Raw genomic sequence first — 26,002 nt, 5'->3', positions numbered from 1 at the left:
TTGTATACAGTTCCTTTTCCACTATTACCGTAACACCATTCTAACCGCCGGACTTATAGGATCCTGAATTCTGGAAGCTTCACTGTGAGCTTTCGTACCTTCTGGAGGAACTGCATCAGAATTTCGCCTACTTTTATTCCTTTGCCTTACATTTACCTCTTGCGAACAAATCACATTGTTGATATACCCATGTTATCCGTATGTCGTCATTGTATTCCTTCGAAAATTCATTCCTCCACGACCACGGCTCCACCCTAATTCACCTTGACAACTGACAAATGTTTTTGTTAGTTGTGCTCGTCTTCACCGAGATCTCCGCCACATCCTGTGTGTCTCGGCTGCCATTATAGCCATCATAGCAATTTTTACCGTGCTCGTTTTTTTCTCCTCGCTAGTTTCGTGTAATTTCAGTCATTTTTCCAGATCGCTAAAGCACCACTCTTCATTGCCGGCGCTGATCCGCACCTCTGACATCAAGAACAGCCGTGCGCGCTTTCTACGATGCGGCTTGTAGCTTGTTTTTTACTGCTTATTGAATCGATATCTGCTCTCGGAGGCCATGGATTGGTAAATCCACAAAGCGCATGCAACATACGGTGGGTACATGTCGTTCAATTCCAAAACTTCTGCGGATATTATGTGAAATTTGAAGATTTTCAAGAGAAGTTTTTAAATCGAAACAATAAAAGACCAAATGCTATGTTTGACTCCATCCTTTTTTTCCAAGCACAACAATTTTCAGGTGCGAAAATGGTGGAATGTGCGCATTTTCTTTCGATAACCCACAATTCCATTCATGTATTTGCTTGATGGGCGTCTATGAAGGTGATAGATGCCAGTATGAAGGTGAGTACGGTATCTGACTTGTTGGTTACTGTATTTCTATCATTTTCGCTTCGCAGAGATCATCTTTTACTGCTTTGTAAGAACTACTAGAAACTCCAAAGTAATAAAATCCCCTCGCTAAATTATATTTACTGTAAAATGTTGAAATGCTATTAAAAAAAACAGAAATTTTGAAGATAGAATATTCTTTTTTTTTGATAAATTGCAGATATTCTTGTATTTTTTCCTCGTTTCACTCAAAAAGATCAAAAAATTAATCCCAATACTAGTCATTCAGAGGGTTAGCTTTTTTCTTTCTTGTTTTTCTCTCTCTCTTACTCCGAGACCTAATGCTCGCTCATAAATAGTTTGTTATTTTCTGGATATCGAACTATTTCAATTTCATTTGAACCCGCTTATGAGTCACGAATGATTTATTGATTGCTCTTGACTACATCATGTCTGAACGGATTAATATTCAAGAAATTATCACGAGTTATGCCCGGCTAATGGAGATTTTTTAAAGAAATTTACAATATGCCTTTCAAATCCAGCTTTAGTTCAAGTTTTATTTACTTCAGAACCTACTAAAATGATTTAAATGCCATTTGTACTGCAGTAAAATGTGCTGCGAGGTGGCTACAATAAGGCGTCCTAAAATCGCGGGGAAATTTTTTAAAAAAATTCATGACTAGCGCTGTGTTTATCCACTCATGAGGTAATACTTCGGAAGAATACCAGACAAATAAACACAATAAAATCAGTTTTTATTCACCTTTCACTGTCGTAGATCATTTAGCACTTCAAAAAACCATCTTCTCTTTTTTTCTGATTATGAAAAGGATATCAGTTCGCGCTTTAATTTTATTCAAAGAACTTTTTTCGATGTTATTTCCAGTAATACACAGAGTTGATCTGTCGAAACGCTTCAGATTTTTCCTTTCGAAATTTCTCACTCTCCTTCAATTCGGCTACTAGCGGCTCTATCTACAATTATTCCCTACTTTAAATTAAATATTCTTAAATAAACAATTCTTTTCCTTGAATGTTCTATCTCCGATCCTATAATGGTAGTTTCTCCAAAATTCCAGTCAAATATTTCCCTCAGACATTGCTAAAGCTGAGCAAATGATCCAATTCTCAAACATGTGTTATCCAGAAAGCCGATAGCAATTTGCTTCATCCATCAACGAGAGAACTTAGAACAAACTAAAAGAAACTTGTCAGAAGATTCATGACATTGGTCCGAACCTGTTGGTTCTTTGGTTTCAAGTCGAATTAATCAGTAGGATTGATTTTTCAGTTGGTGCTCCAAGGAATCCCCAAAATGAACAGCAATCACGGCAACAACGTCCGCCACCACCACAACCACCTGCCCCAGGTGAGCTCCAGACTGCGACGGCTGCTGAGAACGGTTACTTTCAAAAGTTTTTGGATAAACATGACGCTGAAATGAAAAAATGGACAAATTTTGGGTACAAAATCCTGCAGATATGTTATCCAGTTATCGAGAGTATAGTAGGCGCTGAATATGTTCAACCGTGCAAACGCGACGCGTCTGCGGCACTTGAGGTAGTCAATCGATTGAACATATTCGGTGCCAGTTGTACGTCCATATTTCTTAAACAAAAAGTAGAAAACATTAATTTCAATGCAAATCCACTAGTTTTCTCTTTGAAAAAAAAAGACTTCTTTTAGACGTTAACTACAACATGAGACAACTTGAAATGGAGAGGCGGAGAGATGAACAACGGCGGCGAGAGTACGAGAATAAGTTGGAGGCTGAGAGAAGAAGAGCAGAACAAGAGAGACGGATTGGAGTTCGTCCCGCGCAGGACTTGAACACCGTGGAAGCGCAACGGATTGAAGAATTACGACGTCGAGACGAAGAACTGCGAAGAGCGGCCGCCAGAAGACGAGAAGAAGAGCGACGGCGAGAGGAGGAGGCGAAACAGCGTGAAGAGGAGAGACGCAGACAGTTCGGAGAACACGAGGAGACTCGGATTCGTGAGGAACAACGACGGGAAGAGGAGCGACGGATGATGGATAGGAAACAAAAGGAGATGATGATGGAAGAGGAGATGAATAAGATGGAGATGGAATCCACAACGAGTAAGAGCGCCTCACAAGCAGGAGATGGTGGTGGTGATGTGCCTCCAGACGCGGATGATTGGGATTACAAGAGCGATGAAGGTGAAATTTCACTTCATTTCCTCTCTTTTTGCATTTTCTCTTACTTCCCTCTTTTTTTTCAAATTTTGACTTATTTAGAGGAAGATGCTGTTGGCGACTACCTTCATGCGAGTAACGAAGTGGCGAAAGTGGAAACCGGCGACGAAGAGGGAGCCGAAGCTGTCAGCCAACGTTAGTGTGTAGCGAAACGGTGTTGATTTGTTGCCTCTGGGTCCGATGATACACTTAGTCGCGCAATTTAATGCCTTCTCTTTAAAAAAAAATCAACACGCTTAGCTAAGAGTGTTTCGCACTCTGGCGCCATCCTAGAGCACTTTTCAGAATTTCGAATAGATCTGTCAGGAGTATTTCCTATTGGGAAAGCATGGAATTGCGCTTGAATCATATGAACTTCTAGAGAACTTAACGCAAAGAACACTGCTACTGGCTAGTATCAAAAGAAATTCAGGATCCGAAATGTCTTCGATGACCAAAGATGGACCCGTAACCCAGACTTCAACATCAGCTCAAGATCGACAGCTGTCTGGAATCACTAAAATGATAGAAGCGGCTGCAGAGGAGACTTTGAAACATCACACGCTTGATGATGAGCCAGAGAGGTATGAACATTCCCTGCTAAATCCATAAAACTGGTATTTGGATTTTTATGGTTTACAAATTCCAATGAACATTATTCCGTTGCTGCCCTACAATCATTTCTTTTTTTTCTTTTGCTACGAGTAATTTTCTGAAACTAGGGGGTTCTGATTAGCTGAGAACTTGTTCTGATACTAGAACTGAACCGAAAATCAGTAGAATATGTAGACGGCCCCGAACATGTCAAATCGGTTAACATCAGTGCCTTCATCAAGCAGAAAAAGTGTGCGCGTTGCTGTTGCGGCGTGAAGCGTCCGGTTGAACACGCTGGCGCCGATTGTGGACGAATGAGGAGCTACTTGTCGAACGTTTTCTTTTACAGCTGACACGTTCTTTTGCAGCTGTCGACGTTTTCTTTTACAGTATTCTTGATTCCTGAGAATTCCAAGCGATGACGCTGCACAAGCACTAAAGGATAAAGTCACTGGCGTATCAATCCATTTGGGCCAACGCGTTTTACTGCAGTTCGCAATCGTTGAGGTTTTGGAACACGTATTCACCTATACAATGACTTACGGGGTCCAGCCGACAATCAAGTCAGTATTTATGTTTTCTTGCTATGCCAACGAGGTTTAGGTGAAACTTTTTTATTGGCCTGACGTTTCGACAAACTCGTCTTTTTCAAAGACCTGAAAATGGTTGAGGTGTTTGATACCATGCATATCCCATCAAACTCCTACTCTCTCCTCGCCAACCCCCGATATTGTTCCAAGTACACCACGCAAGACCTTAAAAGGAAAACAACTGACCAGTTTTACCGACTAGCGGGGTTGGTAAACCACCGCGTTCTTAAAGATTGTCACCAAGGCGAATGAGATCTACGCACTGTGCAGTATCCTTAAGTACTGGTGTCTGGGTAACGTTAAGGAACTGCATGTGGGCAATCTTATAGCTCACAGAGTTTTACGAACGGCAAGAAGTCATTGGTAATTGATAAGCACTCATTTTTGTTATTCATGGACGGATTTCTGACGGAAATCCAGAATGCTTCCAAAGCCTTCCTAGCAGATATTTCATTCTCGTGCGCTAATATCGTACATTTTATTTTAAACTCATTTCCATCATGCTTTTCATTTTTGTGGCACCCTAACGGTGTCATCGAACTCCCTCGCCTTTTACCAGCCAAATGTTCCTTGATACGCACGTTCAGCATCCTTCCAGTTTCTCCAATATAAATGGCGTTGCACGTTAGGCATTCTATTTGGTAAATAACTCCGTCACTCACTGCTGCTATACACCGGACTCTTTTGCGAGCACAGCTGCAAGATGATGTTGTGTTGGTGAACATCCCGAACGACAGCATCAAGCGACAGTTAGTTCGCAATAGATTCTACGATAGCCAATGCGTGTCAGAATGTTGCGTGGTTTGTCCATTCGGTAAGACCGGTAATTGCACGAACATCGGAGTTATTTACCAAATAGAATGCCTAACGTGCAACGCCATTTATATTGGAGAAACTGAAAGGATGCTGAACGTGCGTATCAAGGAACATTTGGCTGGTAAAAGGCGAGGGAGTTCGATGACAATATCGGGGGTTGGCGAGGAGAGAGTAGGAGTTTGATGGGATATGCATGGTATCAAACACCTCAACCATTTTCAGGCCTTTGAAAAAGACGAGTTTGTCGAAACGTTAGGCCAATAAAAAAGTTTCACCTAAACCTCGTTGGCATAACAAGAAAACATAAATACACTATCAAATGCCGAGGTTTCAAGAAGAGAGGACTTGGAGATTAATCAAGTAAATGTTTTCATCCTTCCAGACAACTCTGGTACCGATTAATCGACACCGGAGGGATGAAAAGATTGGTTGGCAATCGAACCTTCGGCGGACCTTCAACCGATTGCCCCACACCCACCCACCAAGTATAACGGAAAATAGCTTTTATTTAACTATTCAGTGTTTTGAAATTGGATATGGTCCTCACCTTTGAAATAATGCACCATTCATTTTGATCCGTGCGGTGTCGGTGCAGTCACTAGTAATAGGTTCCCCCGTAGCTGTAGCATGATCGATCGGAGGTTCGAATCCGCCCTAGTGCCAACCAAGCCTCTTATACGTCCGGGGTCGATAAATTGGTACCAGACCTGTCTGCGAGGATAAAAAGACCCTGACTTGATACATCGGCAAGCTCAGCAAGTCATTATAAGGGCCAGTTATGCGTTCGTAAATCTCAAACGATTCCTAGTTAAAGTGAACGTGGTGGCGCATCCCAAGCGGATTGATTAACGCCAGAAACTTTGTTCCTTTTATCCTTCACCATTTGGACCATCTTGAGAATTTTTCCTCGGGAACTGTCCAGGACAGCCCAAATCTTGAATTTTGAAAATCCCTTCCTATTTCCTCGAAACTGTTTTAATTTCTTTGTCTTCCACTCCACTGACTCTCCTTCCATCCTGCTGCCTTTCTCTTTTAAAGAACTCCAGGTATGATAATATGACCGTAGAGACCGATAAGGAATTATATATACCCCTCACACGCTCTTTTTTTAAAATATACCTTTACTTTTTTCACCTTTTCATTTCTTGTACAATTTGTTTATACAGATTTGTAGCAAGTTTTGACATTTGTGAATGAGTTGAGTGAGTCAACACAAAGAAATTGATAGCGACAGCTGTCACGAATGAAAAAAAGCTCATCAACGATGGACGAATAAATATAATAGACTTCCGATTTTCTGGTTTTAAGATCTTTAAAAGCAAATATTTCTTTTGAAAATGAAAAATAATCAGTGGTATTAAATCTCAACGTCCAGAAGTGATCAATATATTGCGATTGTACTCCTATATCGCAGAAGTACACAGTAAAAGTCCGAGAATGAGGATAATTTGAGGAAATGCGGCTACAATGAAAAAAAGAGCTATAGTAAATGCAATTGCTAACTTTTCTTTAGTACCGTTTCACTCGATAAGCCTCGTTTCTGCAAAATCTGAACTTTGAATCCGTAACATCCTCATTCTGTTGTTTTCTTATGTATTAATTCGTCGATATCCTCAGTGAATATCGACTCAAGAACTCACCAAGCAAATAAATGAACGGATTAATAAGTTATTGTCTAATCCTCACTATAAATCATCATTTTCGTTACAGTAACCCCTCTACCACTGGTCCTGAAGACGACGATTATTGGGATCATTCGATTAAACGGGAAGACGAAGAATATGAACTCCCAAAGGTGGCGGCCGAGTCGAACGAAGAGAACGAAAAAAACGAACCTACCCCAGGTAAGAGAACCCAGGTCGAACATTCTACTATTAACCAACATTTGAAGAACATGATGCTTAACATCTAATGACTTTTTTGTCTTTTTAAAATTAAAAAAATTGTTTTTTAAAATTACACATGAAAAGAGGGTGAGATTCTTGTCGTAGATCACAAAGGAAGAAATTTATTCTTCAAGTTTGTCACACATAAGGTTTTCCCGCCTACGGTATCGAATATCTATCGGTATAAACGGATGCTTCATTTCAGTCCCCAGTAACTAGACCACCATTCTTATTACATTTCAATTTAAGTTTTTTCTTCGTGTAAAAATCAACACGACCGATGATTGGGTCAATACTCTTGGGCGGGAGTATGTACCTTACAACCCTGTCCTGCCTCATAATGTCTGTGGACCATACCGAAGGGTTGGTGGTTTGCTCCAAATCGATCTAAATGAGAGTGAACTGCAAAATGAGGAGGCGCACGAACAATCAGACAACAAACTGACGTCGACCACGAATTCGCTGTGCAGCTGTTGTAGATGAGGTTATTTTATGAGCCCTACAATCTGCGCTTAGTCCCAAAATGACTGTGGCTAAGATTCATTGGTTTTCTTTTTGATTTTTTTGACCCAAATAGATTTAAAAGAGAATGAACTACGTAATGAACTACGTAATGAAAAGGCGCAGGAACAAACAGATAAACAAACAGATGTCGTCCAAGATGTTTTTGTGCAAAGAATCAGTTTATTTGAGTATAGTGTCCTATCTGGTCCACCATAGGAGTGTCAGTTGTTTTTAGCGGTCGCATCAGCAGCTGCTGCCGGTAACGTTCGAGAATATGCGGCCGAAGAAGGCGAAGAAGGTTGGATGATGATGAAACGAGTGGATGACAACTCATCCACCACCTCATCGATTCTCTCCGCCACACTCGTTTCTGCCCTGATAACACTGATCATAAGGATATGGTAGGTTCTACCGTAGTCGCTTAGCGATTTATTGTTTTCTTTTGTCATTTGTTAGTTCTGTGAAAATTTCTTCGATCAACCATGATCTTTTTAAGAGGAATACAAAAGCTTTATTGAAGTGAAGTGAAATTTCACAGATTTATTTTCCCTTATTTCATTCTAAACCCAGTGGTAATGAAACATCAACACTATCATCAGTTTCTCTGTTGCCTATAACTACTCTCATTCGTTTTCTGTAAATTATAGCAGACATTACCGGGTAATTACTATTTTTTTCCGTTGTATTTTAATCAATTGTGCAATGTCTGTATTTCATTATGTACTTACTATATGTAATCGTTGACGTTCTTTCGTACAAGGTAATGATCGTCTTGTTCTTCACTATCATAAAAATTTATCGATTATTCCCTTTGATGTCGATCGAGACTCTAACAATTACGCTATCTACTACAGTACATTACATTAAGACAACGTATTATATAAATATAAATAAGCGTATAAATTCATATAAGAATAAGCATACGAATTTCCCTCGTTGAGATCTCTTCACGAGTAGATAAAGTAGAGAGAAGGACAGTGTGGGTAACGAGTGTGAATTTTTTTTCACGTGTTTTCAACGAGAAATTTCATACACGTAATTTGAACCCAACCAATGCATCTTTTCCCTCATTTTTCACGAGAGGTTTTTCCCATGCTTCTGGTACAGATAGAAATTTGAGATCACCTTACACTATTATATTTCTCCTCAAAAACGTCGCATGAGGATAATCGGAATTTTGTAAGTTCCATTCTTTGTAGCCTAGGGTGACTCCTTTCGAAACTTAGGAGTAATACTTGAATTTTGAATTTAAATAAGGTGAACAAATATCGAGTGTGAAGGAAAATGAAACAAAAACTGGTTGTATTGTAGGTGGATGGGGAAAGGGTTCTTTTTAGGTTGCGGCGGATACAGAAGTCCCCGTAAATTTTCGAGTATCCCTCCTATCATGTCTTGCCTTAGCAATTAGCGATGCAGTGCATCCTAAAGAGGTTCGCCGTCATCGATGCCGGCATACAGTAGGGTCAAAACGAAATGAAGCACGTACCCAACTGCGTACAGGGCTTCTCTCGAGGCGATTCTGGAGCGTAGCGGTTAGGGAGCGTAGTGGAACCATTGCTGGCACCACCCATCGCTGCCTGCAGTTTGCGATGGTCCCACCTCGGTTTCAACTGCTGCCTCCACCGCACCGCGTCGTTTCAAGCGCGTACGCAAATCTATCGCAGCTGCACTCATGATCCATGTCGTTTTGTCCCGACTGTAGATGAATCTGCCTGCCTACAACCAATGATGTGATAAAATTTTCAAGAGGCTGCATCGCAGCCCTTGAAAAGGATCCTGATGTACAACAATAATCATGGAAGTTTCTTTTATGCGCTAGGATACGCTTCAGGAGTTGCTGAACTGTTTTGGAAATCAGACACATCTAGTGGAATTTTCTGAAAGAAATCTTGCTGAAATATTCCCAATTTTCCTCTTGGTATTTCATGCAGGTAATTCCGAACCGTCGGAGGCCCATTTCTATCAAAATTAAGGGGAAAATTTGTCTTGCTTCTGGTACTGTTTGACACTTCTGGTTTTACAAATTTGAGATCACCTTACATCGTAATATTTCTTCCCCAAAAGCAACGGGTATGAGGATAATAGGTATTCGGTAAGTTCCAATTTTTTTTTGTAGGGTAGCTTGTATCCATGTGAAATTCACGAATTTTTGTCTGAAACAGGTGAATAAGTGTCGAATGGAAGAAAGTGGCAAATAGTGGGTAACATGGATTCTGATCACTGTTTGAACTCTCACTACAAATTCCTCCTTTCATATTTCCTCCTAACTCTGTAGTTCTATGCGCCTCTAAGTCCAGAGACCTAGAAATCCATAATTGGTTGTTCGTGTCCCCGTGAATTATAGGAGTGTGGCCTCTTCAAGGCATGTTGCCTTCTCCTCGGGCACATCCACAGAATCCACGAAACGATTCAGAGGTATTAACCGAAATACTCACGGCTGCCTCTGTCGCTTCTCCACTCACACACTTATATAATCGTGGAAAGATCCAACATCGTTAATTTCGTGAAAAGCTGTTTTCAACAAACTTAGAGGATGCTAAAATGAGGGGAAAACACCAGTGGAACAAACGTTTCGTACAAAAATCCATGCATTTTTAGGATTTTAAAAGCATATCATTAAAATAAACATGTCTTACAACGATATGTAAAGAGAAAGAAGCATAAAGAGGAGAATTAACTATGGAAGGCCGCGTAGCGGAGCATGCAGATCACCGATGCGCTGGATAAGACCCCATAATCAATTTAGTTTGATCTGCTGCCTCGATCTAGATGCGAGTATGGAAAGAAAAACGTGGACCAAACCTCCTTAGCACCAGTTTGACTTTTTACTGACTACGCATAAGTCTTGTGAGTTCTTCAACTTCCTGGAATGTTGGCTCTGCCTGGATTCCGTTTACGAGGCAGATACCATTAATACATTCTTATAGAGGAGGAAAATAATTTATTCTGTTCAAGTAAATCAGACAAAAATGGAGCGTTACCTAATTTTTCATATGTATAGTGGTAGCAATAAATACCCCGGCGTGTTTCTTTGCATTTTCTTCTCTGTGAACGGGGCGCAATAATTCAGAAATCTCTCTGCAAGCGAGAAATTATTTTATTCACGAGATTTATTTGCAACGAATATTTTAAAAACTTCCTCAGATCAGGTCAAAACGGGCAAATTATCCAGGAAGTCACCTTACAAGCCACCTACTCATCCCACTGAATTTCCCAAAGAATTGCCGCAAAGAATTCTTGCAAGTATTTTCTTCGTGATTTCATCGCTGCGGCTACGATTTTCGTGAAGAACGTTGCTCGACTAATTTTCGTGGGTGACGGATCATTTCGCGCAAAATCACGTTAAATCCCCACGGGACACACGGTGAAACCACTGATTTATAGCGATTCGAGAAGACATTATCGACATCGCTGTCCACATTAATTTTCCACCACGAAATTTATTGTCGAACCTGTTGTAATGCCGGAAGAACGGCAACTTTTCGAGCTGTATTAGTCGTCATCAGGATAGAAACAGGAAATTAGGGTTGGTAGAAGCGGAGAAATTTCTTTGCTCCACACATTCATATGCTGTGACCACAGCAGAAAATGAAACAGTTTGCCATCACATGATGATTTCATGAGGGCATGAAAATCACTTCATTTAAAGTATTTAATCTTTCTTCCTTAAATTTTATGAACCATTAAATTTCATCTTCATTCCACTTCTTAGGTATGAACTATACTTTACGAATGCCCGAAGGGTACTGTAGTCAGTCAAGGAATAGTTAACCTTCATCGTTCATGCTCAGATTAGTCGTTCTTACTTAAAGATTGTTTTATTACTCCATATATTTATTCAATTTGCTTTTATTGCTGTTTTTTAACGACTCAACTCGAAGAACATAAACCAACCTTGCAGTAAAGTTGCAGGATGTTCGTATACAATAAATTCTTGCACAATTCCAAGAAATCAAAGAATTTTCTTATGATTTAAGTTATATTCTGTCTATGTTTATGTTACGCCTACGTTCCTAAAATGAGCATTCACAGCAAAAGAACTCGACTAGAAACAAAAAAAAAGTGATTTGATTTGCACTTGAATTCTACTTCTAACATTCACTTCTTTGGCAACAGTTCTCCATATGATTTCGGAGTACTGTGTGAGTATTAGCAAAGCAGTCTTGACGTATAAATCAGTGAACCAACCCAAATAAGTTCAGAGTTCATTCAAAGAAAGCAGATGTTGATTTCTTTCCATCTACTCAGGTGAAAAAGGCCTGACTAGATGGATCGTTAGCGCGTCGCTAGGCCCATTCGAGTTACGGAACTGGGTGCCACAGCTGCGCTTGCTTCAACCAGACTTTCCAACCAAAAATTGTTAGGTTCCTCAGTTTCCAGATTACTGACTGATTGTAATGTGGCTTAAAACGTACCACGATTTTGACGTGGTGCGAAACGCACAGCGAAAGCTAAGAATTCGGTCATCTTTCCCTAATCTAAGTATAAAAACGTCGTGGGATCAGCTTTGGTTCCTACGAGGTACGTTAGAACGTTCACTTTTGAACACGCCCCAGACTCCTCAGTAGTCTTTTCATTAGTTTTATTTGAACAGGTTGGTGAATTGACATAATTGATCGTCGACCGTTCGCTCGTAAAAGCGGCGCTTACACAAAGGTGCCGCGTTGCAACAGAAATCGTCATAAGAAAACTTGCAGTTACGAAGAGATGAGCATAACCATGCTGGATTTCGCAATTTACCACCCGAATTCTAAGCTCTCGTTGTGGATTCCGCTACGTCAAAATTGTGATACACTGATTTAAAAAGCATCTGAGCAGCATGGTGAAGGTATGGGCGGATGTGGCGCAGTCGGTAAGAGATTCCGCATTGATTGCAGGATAGATCGACGGTTCGGAACTGCGCTAGTGTCAGCAAAGCCGTTCGTCTCCACGATCCGAACCGCTGCGCTCCACCGCGCCGCTTCGAGCGCAGCCGCTTACGCAACAGTCCGATCTTCGTTTCAACGTTTTGTCGTTTTGATCCAACCATACATCGACTGGTCCCCGCAATTCACTGATGGCCTAAACACGCGTTCGTGAGCCTCAAACGATTCTGAATTGAAGTGAGCGCAGTGGCACATCCCAAGTGGATCAATTACAGACACTTCATCATTTTATCCTTTAGTAGTTATGGGTCCTTGTGGTTCAGAAATTAACAGATATTCACTTAACAAGGACTCAGAACTACAGCAAAACACGAGACGATTCAGAAAGGCCAGGACTTGATTTGGTAGTCATCATTTTCTTAACTACCTCTATGAAAGATTTTGCTGATTATCATTCATTTCTAAACGCTCAAAGCGTAGCCTTCCACAGGCGTTTCTGCTGTTGCGAATCAATTTTATAAACACTTTAAACAAACATTCCATCTTTCGTAGAAGAGTCTCACATTTAGGTTGGGGTGGTCGTGTGTGGTAGGTAGCCCGGCGTAAGTTTTACATTCTATAAAGTAAAACATTCAATACACTTTCGTTTTGCTAGACATGCACAACATGACATCAGGTGGAATCCCGAAAACGGCGCTAACACATATGAAAGAGTTGAAGGATATCAAAGAAGCGGAAAATCAGCCCAACAGTAAGATTTTGATTATAATTAAAGATCAGATTTAAAATTAGGTAAATATTAGACCTATGTATTCCATACTGGCGCAATTTGGTGAATAGCTGCTGCTACACCAAAAAAAAAAGATCCTTCTGGAATGGAAGTACAGATCGCCGTTTGTCGTTCCGTCAGAGAGATATGTAAACTATTCCAGCCCGAATTACAGTATATGAGAATAGTCGTGGATCTCAAAATAGGAGGTTCTTACCGTGAAAGTTCTACCGAATGTGTCTACGTCATTAACAGAATCGCAACTCCGTTTCTCATCGAGGGATCTACTGCAACTTCCATGGATGAACCATCCATTCGAGTCAAATCGATCGTATTTCGAGCAAAAATACGGGAGTAGGAAGAGAGAAATCCATAACTGTCTGGTTTTATCTGATTTAAAATTCTTTGAACATTACAGCAGAAAATATCACACCACTCAGTAATCGTATGGACTCCGCCAATGGAACATCTTTGTCTTCGCTACCGTTTTTTTTGGATATCTGTACCTTGCATCAAAGCGACCAACATGTAAAAATATGATTAGAACAGATCTGACGAAGTGTAGAAGATGGGAATTCATGAACGGTGCATGCGCATGGTGTGCAATATCTCGCTAAACATCATATCCACCCGCTTCAACGGATAAGAGACATCAAAATGGTGTTTGGGGAATCCTGACGTTGTCTTTGCTTTGTCTTTGTCGCACTGCGAGATGCCTGGGCCTCCTTACCCTTCTCTGTGGTACACCTGCAGAGAGCGATGGTCTCGCCTCAATCGCATCCCACCTGCACATAGCACCTCAGATCTTTTGACCCGCCTGTACATTCTTTGGAAGACATTTCACAATAGGGATGTATCATGGTCATGCTCACATGCTACAGTAGATGTTTTAGCTGATTTTAAATTGGTGCTACACCTTATTTGTTTTAGCTTCTTCTTTTCCTAACTCCTGTTTGCTCACATTTTTTTTACAGTAGACAGCAAATATGACTAGTTAAGTAATAACTGGTGTTTATAGCTTCTCCGATACAGTGGAGTCAAAACGACAGGAGGCTCGGTGCAGTTACTCAAACGCAGCTTACCACGAATATGACGTGGTGACGGAAACCCCCGTGAAAGCTAGAGATAGAGTTGTAGATTGCGGGATCAGGGGTGGTTCCGCTCATTTCTCCCCAGTCGTCGTAAGAAAAACGGCATGGGAAATGCTTTGGTTACTACATGGTACCTTAGAACGTTCCTCTATGCACACGCTCTTCTCTCCACAGCTGGTTATTCACAGGGTCGATTGTGTTGTTGAGAAGAAATCACTGACCTTCGAAGGCTGCGCAGCTAGATGTGACGCTTCCGCATGGGTAGCGCTCTGCAATAGAATTCTTCGTAAAAATTGGCGTTCCCCGGCCGGCTGTTTACAATGATCCGGGAAGAAGTGACCTCAACCACCCCCGTTTCCACAACCTACGACCTACCGCATTGAAATTTTCCATAGGAAAACCATACCACCTCAGATTCGTAGTATGGTGCCTTTAAGTGGCTGCGCTTGACGCGACGCGATGGAGTTAGCGGTTGCCTCTAAGGAGAGACTATCACGGACTGCAGCGGTGAGTTGCGCTAGCAAGGATCCCCTTTCCATCGTAGCCGCTACGTTCCACCGCACCGCTTCGAGCGCAACCGTTTGTGCAACTGCACCAAACTTCCTTTCGTCTTAACCCACTACATAAATTGCTTATCTTTATCACAGTGATAGTGATGTTTACTTCTTTATATGTTAGTGTGACATGTATCTCCTTTGAAAGAGGGTTCACAGTTAGTTGCGAGGCTACGTGGCACGTCCCAGGTTGGCGGGTAGGGGGCTAGTCACGGATCAAAAGCGACTTTCTGCCCTGCTCTAGACGCAGGTGAATTTAGGGGATGGGATGGACTCTGTTTCTGCTGTGCCAGAACTGACTCATAACATCCTTGAAACCCGCACGTCGGTTCGGGTAAAAACCTGCATTCAAGTGGTTGGAAGGTGCAAATGAGGCGGTTTGGAGTCGCCTCCAACAAATAGGCTCTATCTGTCCACTGCAGGAGAGTGCAACATTCTCTCAAAAGCTTATGAGAGTAGAGGTCCGCAACCTGCCCATGCGTTTCAAAATTATATGCATCTCACAGTAATAAGAAAGAGTCTCCTGATTCCGGAGAAAAGCCTGGTACGGTTGGGCCAGGAAGGGCAGAGTTGCAGGACTCATTTAGGCTAAAGAAGTGGAAAAGCAAGCGAGTAAGTTTAAGACGTCATCGTACTGAGCGAAAACCATACGATGACGGTGAACGACGTCACCCACTGAACGCTGGAGAAGAACTGTTCTTCGGGAAATGCGACAGTAGAGAAGTTTGTGTCCTTATCAACACGAGTATGGCAAGAAACATCGACTATTTCGAAAAACTACCATCTCTACCATCCGAATCAGACTTCTTGCGGATGAGAAGATGAGATCCAACACCAGCTTTCACAATTTTCTTCGGTTACGTCCCAACGTCGACCTACGAAGAAGTCGGAGCTTTCTAAGTGGACCTGGAGAAGTTCTACAGAGCTGACTATACCTTGTAGAAGGTAAGTCTTTTCCGAAGAACCTCTCTAAGTCTCTACACTTGTTGGTGATTTTGACGCCAAGATTGGCCCCAGGAGGACGCCTGAGAAACTTCACATCGGAACTTAATGGACCAAACAAGGTGAGAGGTCTTTTGAGTTTATCATGACGACCAAGACCACCAACTGAAAATCGCAATTCCAGAAGCGCTCCTCTCCATGCTGGTCGTGGGAGTTACCCAATGGAGAGTACCATACTGAAATTGACCACATCATCATTAGTGAAAGGCTTTGCTTGGCAATGTCGCTGTTGTGCTAAAGTTTTTGCACGGATCGGGACATCGCCTCTTCCAGAGAAGATTTTCGTTTACCCGGAGAGAAGAGGAAGCCGCGAAGTTCAAAGAGCGAAGTCTCAGATCTGCCATTAACTAGGATCTTTTTTCTACGCTAGCCTGCTCTTGGGAAGATTTCGGAATGGACAGCATCGACAAGGAATGCGATCTGCTCGTCGAACATCTTCATGACTCTACGTGGAAGGCTCAAAGTCTAAAACCACCAAGAGACCTATCTGCGAGAACTCTAGAGCTGATACGTCAACGTGGAGCTGCACGAGCCACAGTTAACCGAGGACTCACGTCCGAGCTCACAAGGTTTTGCATAGAAGCGATAAAAGAATACCTCGAAAAGAGAAGAGCAGAAGTGTTGGCTGAAGCTGCAAAAGCGAGGAAAAACTAGCCAAGAATTCGCCAATCGAAAAAGTCCACTTGCTTCCTTACTATGAGGGAGTATAGACAAGACATTCCAGAGCTTCTCCAATCCAAAGTACGACATGCTATCATGTCGGTAAGAAATCGTATGGCACTCGACAGTACTGACGGAAGGTTCTTCAGTACTCATCAACACTCTGGCGAGACTCTTTACACGTTACCGGCCGAAATGCAAAGCCCCTAAACAGTGGAAGACCAACGAGCCCGTTCTTGTATAAGAAAGGAGATCCACTTGACATCGGCAACTGTCGCCCAATCTGCTTACTATCCGTCATCTGCAAGCTCTTCCCAAGAGTGCACCTTAACAGGATTGAAAATCGTAGGACGCCATGCGCCATCGGGTTTCAGACATTGATACACTGTTTCGAAACTCATCAGCTATCGCAGAGTGCAGAGCCACCGTCCCCTTGTCGACTTGTAGAAACTTGACGTGAGTGGTATTGAAACATTTCACGACCCGAATTTCACCGTTCTACAAGAATATTGTCATTGACGTCAAGAGAAGGGTCTAACAAGGTGATGCAATAAAAAAAGAATAAAGTCACTGGTGTATTAATCCACTTGGGATGCGCCAACGCGTTTGATTGGAATTCGTAATCGTTGAGGTTTTGGAACGCGTGTTGGCCTATACAATGACTTGCGGGGGCCAGCCGATGATCAAGTCAGTGTTTTTGTCCTCCCAGACAAGTCTGGTACCAATACCGACTGCGCCACACCCGCCCCTGGTGATATAATCTCACCTAAAATATTTACGTACGCTTTGCTAATGACATCGTTCTGATAACATCTATCATCAACGAAGCTGAACGAATGCTCACCGAGTTCGACGAAACATGTGGATGAATTGGTCCTCAGCTGAATCAAAATCAAAGAAGAAAAAAGAAGATGCTCATGCGTAACGGATAGGCCTCAAATGGCTGATTCAGGCTCAACAGAACGAACATATCCGAATGCACCACGTTTATCTGGCTTGGGAAATGAACATGGAAAACTACCTGAGCCATGAACTGTCCAGGAGGAAAGGAGCAGCGTGGGACGTGTATAAGAGCGACATTGGATGCGATATCGCAGGAGTGATTCTTAAAGTATCCCGTCTCACATAAATGGGAAACGCGATTCGAAGCTTGCTCTTACGTTACCGATCGAAGATTAGAGGCGCCGCATTTGCAAAGGAGGGCAAAATAAAGTTGGCCTGACAAGTGATGTGCTTCAACGACAATCGTTGGACCAGAGCCGTGAGCGACTGGGTTCCACGCGATATTAAGAGTACTTCAGAAAGACCGCCGGCCCAATGAACACAAAGTCTTTCGCAAAGTCCTTGAAAAAAACTCGATGCTCTTCGTGTCCCACGCGAAAGGCGAAACCATTGGGCGACTCTGGCACGTGATTGCGACAAATGGAAGGATTACTGGCGCCCGTTCTACCAGTTGGAACAACAGCGGGAGTCAAGGTGATCAATATGATGTTCACGAGAAGGGCGTATGAAGAAGCAGAGTTTGTAGAAGAGGCCTCGGTAGCTGCACGGTCAATCATTTGACACCAACCAAGAATCAAAAATATTTTTCATCCCTCATTGTCTATAAAAGAATACCAAAGTTTTCTCAGAGAAGACTAAAATTCGTAGAAATCCTCCATAAAATTTCAGATGATTCTGAGTTGACACGCTGGCGCATTCCAAACGGAATTATTAACGCCAGACACTTCACTCCTTATCATTCATCTTAGCAAGAGTCTGAAATGGAGGAAGAACTCTGTCGTGAGTTCGGAACAATGTTTGCGAGTAAGGGACGTAGAAGAGTTTTTTTTTGTTCCTTCTTCCTTCAGCAGGCCAATTCAGACACAAAAAAGCTCTTGCGTCGTCTGAGCCCTCTACAACTAGTGTCAACTCGACGGAAATCCCTATAAGCTTTGAAGGCGACACACCACGAAATTGACGATGTGGCGAATCCGCGCGATACGAGGTTAAGGGTTTACGTCCCTCACGGCATACACGGACAAATTTGACAAATCGGATGATTAAAGACCTAAAGATTCCTCGCGATTACATTCAACTCCTCTTAATCAGGTTCAAGCGTGTAGTTCGGATACAATCTCCCCAAAAACGCTGCCCGCTCCTTTCCATTCTTTCTGATATAGTCGCTCATGTAGCAATTAAAAGTAAATACGGTAAATATAACTTCAAAAAACTAGATTAAAAGGTTAATTAGCAATTAAAAATAGACTAATATGATAAACAATAAGTAGAATAAATATAGATGAATAAAAATAAAAAATGAGCAATAGAGTAACCATAACCTGCGCGCGATTCGGAGGTGATTTTAGTGACTGACATAGAACAGTGATGGAAATGACTGCAAAATTGTTGCAGACTTTTGTAAGATAAAATAACCATTTATATCTCAGTGCCGAAAAATCCTTGAGAGGCTAGTAAAGGTTTACACGTACAAGTACTCGATAAATAATCACCTTTTGTGATTCCATTCTTTTTTTATTGAATAATTACCCAGAAATTTGTAGTGCTTAGATTTGATGAATGTGAGAATAAGTTAATTTTTCAATAGAGCAAACACTTTTAGATAATTACGCGCATTTCAATCAATTCGTTCTCCATTTGGTTATCTTCACAACTTTTCCGAGTAATTTATAATGCATCATTATTATTTAAGTTTTCGATTGTTTGTCTTCATAGTAACAGTTAACTATAAATACCGGATACGTCTTGGCTTGATCCAGCAAACCGAACCCGACGTTATCAAGGATAGCTAAGAACAGTATGAAAATTCTGAGTCGTCCATCAAGTGCATTCAAGATTGCTTCAAGGAGCACACTAATTCCATTACCAGAAGTGTAACAAATAAGATCTTTTTATAACGTGTTTTACCTCATATTCACTGAACTATTTTCGTTGAGCAATTTTCGAGTCTTCCTTAAACATTTATTCAAATACTACATCATTCTGTTCCAATGTCAAGTGCCGAATATGAATTCTTACATTCCTCCTCTTGCTCTCACTTACGACTTCCTGTTGAGAAATATTCAACGTACTACTGACCTTGGTAGGCTAGAAAAACTGCGTAAAAAAGGCTCTTCAACTTCGAGTTTTCTTATGGTGTACCTTAAAACGCACTACCAATGCTGCGACTGGTATCGAGTAGTAGAACATCAGTGAGCACCCCTGAGCAGGATATCCGAGCATAACCAGTGAATACGGTACTGAGAAAACCGGTGCGTATAATCGGTTGCGCGTATTAAAGGCATCACCCCACGAATCTGGAGTGGTATGGATTTCAAGTGGGGTGTTCGCACACGGGATCGTAGATTATTGAGAGAAGAGTGATTCTGTCCATTTCTTCCTAATTGCCGTAGAAAACGGCCCTGAAGATACACCTTCGAGCGTATGGCGCACTATTTTCCACAACGAGTTCGATTGGAGCGCGCCAGTCTTGTGCACGCGCGCATCTTCCGGGCCGTTTTTTACGGAGGGGTTTTTTAGGAAGAAATGAATGGAATCACACTCCTCTCCATAATCTACTATCCCGTGTACAAATACTCCAGCTGAAATCCGCACCACCTCAGATTCGTGGTATGCTGCCTTTAAGGTGCCTCGTAGGCAAATTCAATCTCGGAGGTATATGACATGCGGTTTATCAATAAGATTGCGGAAGTTGAGCGTGTATATCACGTGATCAGACTATACTCGTTACTTCCACCTCTAACCTTATCTTTTCGATCAGGAATCAAGGGAAGATCCTTTTCGTGGTATCCTGTCTCTAATCACCATTAGATTACCAAGAAATAGATGCTATCAACTCGCTCTAAGCAACGTCTACTCACAAAAAATCGGCAAAAAATGTGAAGTTTTGGCAGCAAACCAGAGAAATGATCCCCCTATATGATAGTTTCCTAGTGACGCCGTTCACCTCCTATATCATGATAGTCATGATAGAAGTTCTGAAGATCTTGGAAAAAAATGTAGGATCAAAAAAATCGTATTCATAATGTTTGTGGGACAAACCTGCTGGAAAATGCTGAAAACTTAGAGCTGTTTCCCTTTCTCCAGATAATGTTGTACCACCATTTCTGCAAAAACCAGCGACCACACCTCCTCCATCTCGTCTCGTCAATGTGAACCCCTTAATAATTGTTTTTGATGGGCCACCAAACAGTCCATGTGAGAAGTCGTTGAATATCACGTGAGTGCAACCGATTTCTACGAATATCTGACTGCCTCTTCAACTTCTTTGAGCTTTCCAGAAATATTTCCAATGATCGAATTGCTTGGCGTGTACTTTCTAATGCTCCGACTCGCTACGTTGTCTCGCCAAACAAAGGATTTCTTTTCAAACAAGAAAAAGTTGACGTGAGTTTCAAGGGATTTCTAAGTGTTTCCTAGGACTTAATGTTAAGAGATAATGAAAAGTAACTAAGAAGACAAACACACATTCTAACTTTTGTCTCCTTGTTATTACAGCTTGATTTATGGAACGAGTAATACTAGGATTGAAGTTGGCGCCACCACCTAAGGTTTACAGTCCTACACAAATATACAGTAAGAAGCAGTTAAACCGCACGACTGGAAAACTTGTGTAGTTGGAGCGTCTGTGGTGAGAGCAGTAGGCAGTGATCTGGCCGTTCTTCACGTTTGATGGACAAAAGAAAGAGAAAGTGAACATAAAAGTCTCTCTTTTTCTGCGTATTTAGAAAACGGCTTAGGTTCCGCATGTGCACGCATTTTCCTCCTACAGTTTTATCTTCCGTCTCGAGCTGCTGTTCCGAGCAGGAAAACCCATATTTCCGTTTAGGGTAGAGCCTTGAAAGAAATATGAAGAGGAAACAGTGCAAAAACTCTTCGGAAGCAGCATAGTGCAGAGACCGTAGGAATAGAGATTATAAGATGGTCCAAATATTACTTGACTTAAAGTCATCACCCTACGAATCTGAGGTGGTACGGATTTCAGGTGGTGTATTCGTATACGGGATAGTAGATTATGGAAAAGAGGGTTATTCCGTCCATTTCTTCCTAATTACCTTAAAAAAACGGCCGGGAAGATACGGCTTCGAGCGTTCCGGCGCTCTATTTTCTACAACGAGTTCGATTGGAGCGCGCCAGAAGTGTGCACACGCCGCATCTTACATTCCGTTTTCTACGCCAATTAGGAAGGAATCGACGAAATCAACCCCCCCCCCCCCTACCCTCTCCATAATCTACTATCCCGTATACGAATACTCCACCTGAAATCAGTGCCACCTCAGATTCGTGGGGTGATGCCTTTAATCGGGAGGAGGAAGGGTGATCTTAAGGCGTGGCGCGATTGCCCGCATCTTGGCCAAGGTGTGTCGTTCTCGAAGATAACCCTTCCCGTCCTTCTCGATCTTCTGCGAGATCTCGCACAGAATCAATAGATTCGCCTCTACTCCGTATCCCGTGAAACCATAAGTTCCCCCTGAACTGCCTATCAAAGCTGAACGTCCTCACGCCCTTTGTCAGTGTAGAAGTCCTGTTTTCAGCCAGGTGGCCTTTTCCAGATGACCCCTACAGACACTTCATACATACATTCAGAACTAAACACGTTGAACAAAGCGATCTGCTGGTCTCCTCAAAACCAAAGAAGCGAAGACGATTTTCTGCGGCCACCTCCAGTGGCGTTGCAAGACGTTGATGTTTTTCGTGTCCTGTCCGCCAGAACACCACATCGATTTCCGCGTAAAGGTCTCCATTGTACCTTGGACCAAAAGTAGCAAAGCAGCCGTCTGAGCAGTCAATCTTTGCCACTACTGTAGATGATGCTGCGAATTCTTTAGTTCATGCATCATAACAGGCCAATTAGCGGATAAGCGGATTTGCAACTTGACTTTACGGTGATCTGACTCGACTACAAACACTCGAAGGAGTTGAATGCGGAACAAGCTATAACGCATGTTTACTGTATATCGCTCTCGCAGATTGTTGTTCAGTGTTCATTCAAGAACTCATTCACGAGTTCGATCTGTCTAGTGTCCGGTTGGAGGTTCGAGGAGACCCAACTCACTGGACTGAAATAAGATTCAAAAAATGACATGACATTCCCAAAATATTCAAAACTTCTGCTTGCATACTAACGGCCAATTGTGTTTCTAAGATTCCTTGCAAAATATGACCGGAAACGGTATGTTCTTTAACACCTAGGAGGGATGCCGTTTGAATAATTCATCCCACTGTATCTCTCCGAAACGTGCGGAATAAGCCAGAAGAACAAACTACGTAGGAGTTCCAAAGACAGCCCGCAAAGAATCGCTGGCTTCACGTGGAAAATTGAACAAACTCATTGATTCTTGCGTGTCGAAGCACTATTTAATGATGTAAGAAGGGAGGTCATGAAAAGTTTCAAATAATCAATTGACAACCACCTAGTGGCTCTGAACTCTCACCTAAACGCACGCTATGTGAACCCAGGAGCAACCATATTACTGTGCAGTTCGCGCCGAATTTGTTAGAGCGGCAAGCGTGCCACAATTTGCTTTCGTTCTCTGCTTGGAACACGCCCCCTCTTCTCTCCACCATGTCTCAATCGATGGCCCATTGCGGTGAGCCAATTGAAGGCATTCAATAACTACTAAAGAATGTATGTAAAGCATGAATTTGAAAGGAACCGCAAAAAAAGCTACAGTTATTCCCGTATATTTATTTTTGAGATTAGGTGCGTCTTCAAAAAAAGCGAAATCACCACATTTCTATTTATTTTATTTTAGCTTAGAGTGATTCTCTTGAATATTCTCAAACATCATCGACGCCATTCATTTGTGGTCCAAGTAAAAGTTGCTGGGTTGGACGAAAACAATCGCAAGGTGACTATTTCCGAATACTAGAGAACTGCTTTAGAGTACTGTTTTAAGTTAACGTGGCGAGATATGTCTGTAACTGAGTCGAAACGTGTGCAGAACACTCGTATCAATACTCTGTAGGTTTCTATTCGTCTCACAGTTACGAAAGATACTTTATCTCACTTGCTTTTTTATTCTTTTGTTTTTCAGTTGTTCCACTTCACTGGATACAACACCAGGCACGTGAACTTACGTTTTTGATTATTAAAAAATTGAACGGGTAGCGAAGGCACACATACTTCTGTTGCACCGGGTGGACTGTCGTGGACATGGGCAGACGGGGGTGTATGAGATCAGGTAGTGAACTGCTTTCATGGCGCACGAGAAAGCACTGTTATAGTCTTGATGAAAATGGCAAAGGATAAAATGACTTGTGTTAATCAATCCGCATAGGATGCACCACAACGTCCACATTAATTTTGAATGGTTGGAGATTTACGAACGTATAACTGGTCTATACAATAGTTTTAGTATACTCGTAGGCGCTAGCCGATGTGCAAAATCAGTTTTTTTTTATCCTCTCAGACACGTCTGCTACCAAATTATCGATCCGGGAGCGATGAAAGGCTTGGTTGGCACCAAGGCGGTTCGAACTATCGATCGATTGTGCAGTCGCAGCGAGACCTCTTACCGACTGCGCTTATATACCCTCATCTGGATTACGTAGATGAAAAAATTCGCCAAAAAATGAATGGAGCTGCTTTCTTTACGAGAATACTGACTTATACAAGGCAGTGGTGAACGCATCAGAAGACGGCTCGATTGGATGCCTATGCCCCAATGGCCATATTCGGAGCATATGGCCGCTACCCCCACGCCATTAGCGCTTGACCAGACGGAACGGACGACGATCCAAAAAGACACCTTAGAATCAGGCTGCGGTCTTCAGAAAGTTCCTAGATTCTAGAGAAGGAGCATTTTACAACCTCATCACACTGTGGTAGTACACTGCAGAACACGATAGCACTTCCATTGTTGCTCGATGTTGTGGAATTGAAAAAAAAAACTGACTGGATTTTTTTTCGGACGGGTGCACCAGAACTTAAGGATCATCCCAATACTTCTTCCTGTGATTAACGATGCATCCTGTAAAAGCTTCACATCTACTGCTTAGTGCTGGCAGTTGAACTGTTGAGTGTCTCATTATTGATTTGGAGGATTGAAATTGTCTATTTTATGTCATTATCCTTTATTAGAACTCTATCTACTAATGAATTACCGAAATACTTAGGTTACCTAGGCTAAGGTGGCTGTAAATTCCTCTCACGAAGGGAAATGTTTTCATCAGGAAGTAAAACATGGCCTTATTGTTCTGTGAACTTCAATCCTCGTTCACAACGTAGCTAAACGCGAACTGACCAGAAGTACAGAGAAACAGAAACTTATTCTTCGAGTGGATCTCCCTCCTTTCGGTCGCTACCTCAGCACATAACAATCTTAATGGGAGGATATATTGCTAAAATGCCTCAATGCAACGGTGGTATTGGTGCGGATGACATCACAGGAGAAGTAGCAATTATTAAAGAAGATGGAGTTACGAAGATAATGAACGGCGCTGAATATCGTTATGGATCAGGTAGGTTGTTGTTATGGAATATTCTTAAGGATATGAGAAATAGTAAGTGGAGTGAATCTCTGTGCAAGTGCCAGTTTTTTCTTCTGTTGAAATTATTGCGCACTGAATCCCGAACTAGAAGTGAAAGCATTTATTTTCTCAGTGAGTCCTGACGTACTCTGTGGAAAACAACTCAATTTATTTCTATTTCATTTAATTTTAACTTCGGGTGCGTGCAGCACAATCTTTTGGAGGTCCGGTTGTGACTGCACGAGCCATGGACAAAGGGCACTAGTCCCTACCACGCTTTTCATCCCTCAGGGGTACATTGGTCCCAGGTTAGTATGGGAGTATAAAAACACTGAGCTGACACATCGGCGGCCCCAGTAAGGATTGTATAGGCCATACACGCATTCGCAAACCTTAAACCTTCACCCTTTATCCTTTACTTTTAACACCATTCAGTAATGTGAGCACCATTGCGATTATTAAGGGGTCACAGAATAAAAGAAAGATCACATTGCTTTTCCTATAGAATTTGAAAGTTTTCTCCTTAAAGAAGACTGTGAAGTTCAACTTTAATTTCGACGTTATTTTTCTACTTGCGTCTCTTGAGGATGTGGTCCAACAAGTGGCAGAGGTGACGAACAGTTGGAGCCATATCCGAGGAATACGCTTAGATGTGGTCCAACAAGTGGCAGAGGTGACGAACAGTTGGAGCCATATCCGAGGAATACGCTTAGATTCTTGATCATCTAATTTGTCAACTTTGTCCGTGCGTGTCGTAAGGGATTGGGTCCCTTTTTATTTTTCTCAGACACTAATCATGATATACATATAATAATGGGCTTATTCTGTCACGTGTGTGTGTGTCTCGAAATTCGAAAAGGGGGTATGACGGTTGCACCGGCGTCGTATTGGTGCGCCGGCACATGATAGCTATGGAAGGCGGCGCGACGATCCAGAGGCGTCGGATTAGTGCGCCGGCGCCAGATAGCTACAGAAGGCGGTGCGACGGTCCACCGGCGTCGAGTTGTTCCCTCGACGCCAGATATCCATAAAATGGAGCGCGACAGGTCCACCGGCGTCGAGTTGTTCCCTCGACGCCAGATACCTATAGAAGGAGGTGCGACGGTCCACCGGCGTCGTATTGGTGCACCGGCGCCAGATAGCCACAAAATTGGGTGAGACGGGTC

General features: G+C 42.2%; 2 protein-coding genes across 7 annotated transcripts in view; both read left to right on the top strand.

Moving 5' to 3' along the window:
* Positions 1-501: 501 nt before the first annotated feature.
* The window catches only part of RB195_009366 (uncharacterized protein), a gene marked incomplete at both ends in the record, with an annotated part of 31,566 nt that continues 6,065 nt past the window's right edge, over positions 502-26,002 (top strand). Inside the window, 11 exons of one of the 6 annotated variants that reach the window (XM_064189893.1) lie at positions 502-596; positions 743-846; positions 2,129-2,206; positions 2,524-3,018; positions 3,097-3,189; positions 3,467-3,617; positions 6,744-6,877; positions 7,659-7,824; positions 12,858-12,890; positions 12,944-13,039; positions 15,209-15,527. In XM_064189893.1, coding sequence (XP_064047475.1) covers positions 502-596; positions 743-846; positions 2,129-2,206; positions 2,524-3,018; positions 3,097-3,189; positions 3,467-3,617; positions 6,744-6,877; positions 7,659-7,824; positions 12,858-12,890; positions 12,944-13,039; positions 15,209-15,527 — 1,764 coding nt within the window. Of the gene's footprint in view, positions 597-742; positions 847-2,128; positions 2,240-2,523; positions 3,019-3,096; positions 3,190-3,466; positions 3,618-6,743; positions 6,878-7,658; positions 7,829-12,242; positions 12,276-12,857; positions 12,891-12,943; positions 13,040-15,208; positions 15,528-20,450; positions 20,584-20,644; positions 20,751-23,119; positions 23,216-23,263; positions 23,329-23,401; positions 23,431-24,691; positions 24,828-26,002 lie in introns of those variants that run through there. The other 5 variants (XM_064189892.1, XM_064189889.1, XM_064189891.1 and 2 more) reach the window with 5 other exon arrangements.
* RB195_009367 (uncharacterized protein) lies at positions 16,098-16,358 on the top strand (the record flags this gene model as incomplete). The annotated part of the gene is made up of 1 exon (XM_064189894.1): positions 16,098-16,358. The coding sequence occupies one exon, from the start codon at positions 16,098-16,100 to the stop codon at positions 16,356-16,358; it is 261 nt and encodes an 86-aa protein (XP_064047474.1).

This window comes from Necator americanus, chromosome III (assembly GCF_031761385.1).
Source record: "Necator americanus strain Aroian chromosome III, whole genome shotgun sequence".
In the NCBI taxonomy this organism is placed as follows: domain Eukaryota; kingdom Metazoa; phylum Nematoda; class Chromadorea; order Rhabditida; family Ancylostomatidae; genus Necator; species Necator americanus.
This window is presented reverse-complemented; position numbering and strand designations above follow the sequence as displayed.